The sequence below is a fragment of the Nanorana parkeri genome, unplaced genomic scaffold, assembly GCF_000935625.1.
Source record: "Nanorana parkeri isolate BGI_ZX_2015 unplaced genomic scaffold, ASM93562v1 scaffold1458, whole genome shotgun sequence".
Taxonomy (NCBI): Eukaryota; Metazoa; Chordata; class Amphibia; order Anura; family Dicroglossidae; genus Nanorana; species Nanorana parkeri.
In genome coordinates this window covers 146,305-152,424 of record NW_017307726.1, presented here as the reverse complement: position 1 = coordinate 152,424, position 6,120 = coordinate 146,305, and the positions used below count along the sequence as shown (strand labels likewise).

General features: G+C 35.6%; 1 protein-coding gene across 1 annotated transcript in view; it reads left to right on the top strand.

The window, feature by feature from the left end:
- The window catches only part of SHOX2 (short stature homeobox 2), an 8,241-nt gene extending 4,797 nt beyond the window's left edge, over window positions 1–3,444 (top strand). The window contains exons 3-5 of the mRNA XM_018570114.1: window positions 1,278–1,335; window positions 1,670–1,758; window positions 2,888–3,444. Of these exons, the coding sequence (XP_018425616.1) occupies window positions 1,278–1,335; window positions 1,670–1,758; window positions 2,888–3,145 (405 nt within the window). The 3' untranslated portion in view covers window positions 3,146–3,444. The remainder of the gene's footprint in view (window positions 1–1,277; window positions 1,336–1,669; window positions 1,759–2,887) is intronic.
- The last annotated feature ends 2,676 nt before the right edge of the window (window positions 3,445–6,120 follow it).

The following is a 6,120-nucleotide window of genomic DNA, read 5'->3' as shown; positions in this document are numbered from 1 at the left end:
TATATATATAATTTTCATAGGAGATGTATTCTTCTTGTTATGATAATCCCATATATGTGACACAGTACCGGTACCGATTTGCTGTGGTTTTTCATGTTACAAATATATTTTAATTGTGAACATTATTATAAATATAAATCAATACTTTTACTGGTATTACTGCAACCATTGACTATATTATTACTACTACTGCTAATATTATTATTGGTATTATTATTATTTCTATTATTATTGTTACTAAACTCCACTAGTGAACTCCTTATACACGCAGACACAGCTACAAGCAGTCCACAAAGTTGTATTCTTTTCCAGCTCATGATTTTTTTCCCCCCCTTCTGTAATTTCTCTGGGATAATTTTTTTAGATCAGATGTTCAGACTTTTCTCTGAGGGAGCCAATGGGATTATCATAATAATGAGACAATTATGCGGCGTGTTATATTGTTTAATGCACAGAGGAGCAGACTAAACTTCTTTGTAGCGATGCTTTTATGACATGTAATTATCCCAAATTCGGCGCTCATTAAATGCCCTGTGTAGACTGATATAACCGAGAGGGCTCATTGCACTGCCAGCCGGAATACAGGGGCACTAGGAAGGGTGCATAGAATCAGTCTGTGTTCTCAATACTGCAATTGTACATTGTCATTTATAGTGATATGACCGAGAGGGCTCATTGCGCTGACAGCTAGAATGCATGGGCACTGCGAAGGGTACATATACCCAAAACTGTGATCCCAAAACTTCAGTTAGACATTGTAATTTACATAGAGTGTTATGATAAATTGTAACTTACATAGAGTGCTATGATAAATTGTAACTTGAGTGATATGATAAATTATAACTTATATAGAGTGATAGGAAAAATGATAACTTATATAGAGCGATAGGATACATTATAAGTTATATAGAGTGATATGATCAATTATAACTCATGATCAATTGTAATTTAAATAAAGTGATAGGATACATTATGATATGATAAATCATAATTTATATAAAGTGATAGAATACATTATGATATGATAAATTATAATTTATTTAGAGTGATAGGATACATTTTAACTTATGATCAATTGTGATTTATAAAAAGTGATATGATACATTGTGAATGTTATCGAGTGATATAACTAAGAGAGCTCATTGGACTGGCAGCCATACTAAATGGGCACTACGAAGGATACATATAACCAAACCTTGTTCTCCAAAGTTCCATTATACATTGTAATCGTTCTATACAAAGAAGTACAAATATCTATCCTTTTTTATTTTATCCAGGTCTGGTTTCAAAACCGAAGAGCGAAATGCAGGAAGCAGGAAAACCAGCTACATAAAGGTATAGTGTAAATATTCTAAACCTCTCACATATTATTGCATGGTTTTAGTTGACTGCAGGTGCAACGAATTCTGGTTGTGCGGGCTTGTAGAAGCGAATAGTTCGTCAGCGTAGTGTGAACGCAGGGGTCTGAGCGTTGAGCGCATTTAACCCTGTGTGCGCCATCAGCCCTCCACAGCGAGTTGCTGGATCAATGTTATCCGTTCGTCTTAAACACATGTACTGTCAATAGAATGAAAAGGGCAGGGGTCTGCTGCGTTATCACAAGAGACCTTTGCTGTTACATGAGCTACCTGTTCTACACTTCTCATCTCCATCCCTCTGATATTCGCAGGGGTCCTTATCGGAGCAGGCAGCCAATTTGAAGCTTGTCGTGTAGCACCTTATGTCAACGTGGGCGCTTTGAGGATGCCATTTCAGCAGGCAAGTACATCGTAGCCGACTCTGTTTGATTCCTAAATCGTTGCATGCTTTTTGTTTGCCATCATCAGCAAAATAGATCAGCAGAAATAAAAATAAATGTGTACACTAAACAGGAGCAGCCATAGCAGGACAGACTCAAGGAGGAAAGAGAGGGCTGAGCTAAACTCATTCAGTGTTTATGTAATGACTGCATTGAAAGCATGCTTATTAATATTTAATCATGTGAGTACTCTGTGTACATGAGGCTCGTTTATAGAGATGATGACATCATTTAATCTCTCCCCACAAAGCTCTAGGATAATGTGTATATTAATACAAGCAAGCTTCAACTATCAGGCTGACCAAACTTCCCTTGTAAAGGACTTTTCTGACCACTTGCCCTGATACCTTTCCTGAGCTGTAGTCCCACTCCTGCTCTCTGACAGCTGGAAACTCAGCATATCAACATTTTTTTTTTTTCTGCTATTCCTTTTAGTTTTGATTTTAGCCAGAAGTCTATTTTCACACAATCAATGCTTATGTATGTACAGGGTGTCTAGCCTTGGAGACAGAGGGAAAACAAAATCTATCAGATTCTCATATTTTCTACTTTTGTTTTTCAACAATTTTAATCCATAAAATAATTGAATTATTTGTAACTTTTTTTGTATTTTTTTTATTGGATATGGTTTGATTAGCTCATCTTAAAAAACCAGCACCTATAATAATTTCTAAACCCACATTTATTTAATTTCCCCACTAGATTAATATAAATATATTATAATACATGTTTCAAATTCTACAGTATTGTAAAAAAATGTGTCATGTGCCCCACCCCTATTAGCAATACCTTTTAAATATGTAATCAGATCAGAGGTTATCACATTTATATTATTCTTTTTTTGATAGCATGATCATAAATATTGTTTTTTAAAAAAAATTTCTTGATGAGTCAAAACAATCAACAGAATACCGTTTTGACAGAATCTATGGCTGCAATGGGTTAACAAATTATTCTGCATGTACATCTGATAGATCGTGGTTGTGTTAATGGTTTGATATTTTTTTTTCTTTCTTGTGGCTCTTGCCTGCTTGCCTGCAATACTACTTGTAGGATAGTCATTGCAACATGCCATCCTTGTCCTTCCAGGTTCAGGCACAGTTGCAACTGGACAGTGCAGTGGCACACGCTCATCACCACCTCCACCCTCATCTGACAGCACATGCTCCGTATATGATGTTCCCTGCTCCACCCTTTGGTCTCCCACTGGCAACACTGGCAGCGGAAACAGCGACGGCTGCGTCAGTAGTGGCCGCAGCTGCAGCAGCCAAAACATCCAGCAAAAACTCAAGCATTGCAGACCTCAGACTGAAAGCCAAAAAGCATGCAGCTGCCCTGGGACTGTGACTAGCGGCCCTCGGGCCCCAAGACTTTGGGGTCTATAGACATTATCCTTAGCTCTTTATTTATGGCCTGGAGTCTCAGACTCACCCAACATCCTCTGCCCTTTACAAGTTTAAAGGAATCCAAAAAGACCTAAAAACTGTCGATGAAGCTTCTGCAGTCTTGAAATTGTATGCAGCAGAAACCTTTTTTTTAAAAGAAAAAACTGAGACATTGGTCCACTAAATGGTATCACTACCTATGAAATACCTTTGATGTTCTGGGACCAATATGGCTACTAAGAAGCTCTATACAAGGACAGACCACAGAGACAGAGTGCTAATTATATTTGGTAAATAATCTTTAAATTTGATGTTTTTTTATGCTGATGTGTGTGTGCTATAAGAGGGAAGGGGAGCACCACACACAATTTTTTTGCTACAGAACTTGAAAACGGAAGCAGAGAATAAAGTGGACGATGGGGATAAAAAAATAAATAAAAATAAAATAGATGTGATCTATTATTGGTGGGGAAGGAATATGTTTGGACATTCCCAGGTTTTGACACTGACCCTTTTGTGCAAAGTTCACTTTAATACAAGAAAATATGACAAGTGAGGCGGGCCTCCTTGTGTATTGTCTTCTGGATTGGCCAACACTTCTGGAAGAAGGACTAGAGTTAAATAAAGTCTATATCTTTGCTGATTTCCAGTGGCAAAATGTACAGGTGATTTTGCTAAAAGATTCCTGGTTTGCATGTTTCCACATTTCATGATCTCCCTTGCACTTCATCCTCGATTTTAGTAGAATGTGCTACACATGTAAGCTGAAAATGTATCATCCCTTTCACCTAAACCAATAGGAAATCAAATGACCTATATATTTCTTATTTAACCTTTTATGTGACAGAAGTTCTTCCAAAGCATTTCTTGTCAAATGTACATACAATGGCAAAGGTTTGGTATTTATAAAAGTGAACAGATTGTTTTTTTTTATTTTTTTTATTTGTATCTCCTTAACATATGAGCACATACAATTCAAAGTGGAGATATATTTTCACATAGCATTGGCCAGGAGTGTACTGTATTAAATATAATATTTAATGCATATCCCATGCTAGCCATTGGCTACATGTAAAATATGTTAATATACATGAACAAAATTTATTTTGGTTACATTGTGAATCGATTAGTTCCATGTTAGCATTTTAATTTCATGAGAGGTGTATTCTATTCCAGTATCGTGTGACCTTTATTTTGAATACATATAGATATTTAATGTGGACGTGGCGATTGTGATTGCAGTTTGCTAGCAAACATGATTTGGAGATTTTGGACACTAATGGTGACCTGTTGGGGGCGGTGGGGGGATGAGGGAGGGTGGGGGAAGCTCTCCTTTAAATGAACTTTAATGGGTGGGCTTTGTAACTATTTGTTCTCCATGAAAACAAGTTATTTATATATTCCATTTTTTTTTCAGTGTGCTCTTAAGTTATTTTACAATTTGTATGTTATTACTGCATTACATTTGATGTTGGTACAATATATTTTAAAACAAAAATCACTCAGGTTTGTTTCCTCTTTGTTAAACCACTTTTGGCTACGTAATTTCCAATAAGAAAATTGCAAAACTGGTAGTGTTAAAATATCAGTGCTCCCTTTTTATTTAATGTATTGCTGCATAAATAAATGCTACACGGGGTAGCAAGGCCAAATGCGTATTGTTTTTAACACAAGTTGTGCTCCTTTTTACATCAGATATTCCTTAGACTGTAAGTACTTTTATTTTTATTTAAAATAAATCTTTCATCAAGAAAAGAGTGCTTAGACATTCAGCAAGTCATTCAATTGGATAAAGTAGTATGTTTTTACTGAGGTTGTCAAGGTTCAGATCAATGTTAAAATTGAACTCTAACCATGGTCATTTTGAATAATTTCACAAAGGGTTTATGCACAAGACAGCTCATTCTATACAGCTTTCTGCTACAGTGTTGGAGATTTGAAGGCTAATAATATAGTTATTATATTATACAGGATTTATTTAGCACCAACAGTTTGTGCAGCGATCTACAATATAAGGAAGACATTTCAGTTACAGTACAAATTAAGACAAGATAGTTAGGAGGGCCCTGCCCGTGAGGGCTTATCATCCAAAAAAATGTAAAGGTTAGTCTCATGACAATTGTGTTTATTTATTAGGTTGCTTGCTTTGCAAAGTGTAAGTTCACTTTAACAGGTGAATGTTTATGTTCACTTACACAGTCATGAGTGAGGAAAAAGTTAAAAAATCAGGATTATTGCTACGACCTGAATGGTAGGTTTAAGTTAAAACAGCTGCACCCTATTTACAGAGCTCAGTCAATTTAGTTTGCTAAGTGAACAGCCTCTACTCCTTTAAATAATCAACTCCATTGCAGACAGCATAAAGAAAGTTTAGGTGGCCATTAGTCAGCTTTTAGTATGCATCTGCAATGATCAGGCCATGTCTTGCTATATCTGCCTGCTGAAGCCAGCTACACATCAGATAAAATTTGCTAAATGTTTCTTAAACAGTCATTTAGCAAATTTAAAAACTATCACTAGGGGCTGTATTTAGCACTTACTGACTAAAGCATATATGGCATAATGAAAACTCTTAAAACTTCAAAAGTTTTGAAAACGCTTTCTCACCACCACACTTATGACAAGCTAAGACTTAAAAAACAAACAAATAAAACAACTCTTTCCCACTGCTGAATACTAAGCAGTGGCAACATAGGTTTAAAGTGTACCTGGCAGGAAAACCCCTTTAAAAAAAAAAAAAAAAGAAAGCAGCCTCTGCTTTTTCCAGGCTTATTAAAACACAGAAATTATGTAACATAAATATGTATATTAATTAAATGCAGTATTATTTTGTTTATGATACCAAATTATCATGAGCAAAATGGCCATAAAACACAATCCGAAGATTAACAGAATTAAAGAAAAAAAACAATTATATTTTTAAAACATTTTTACATT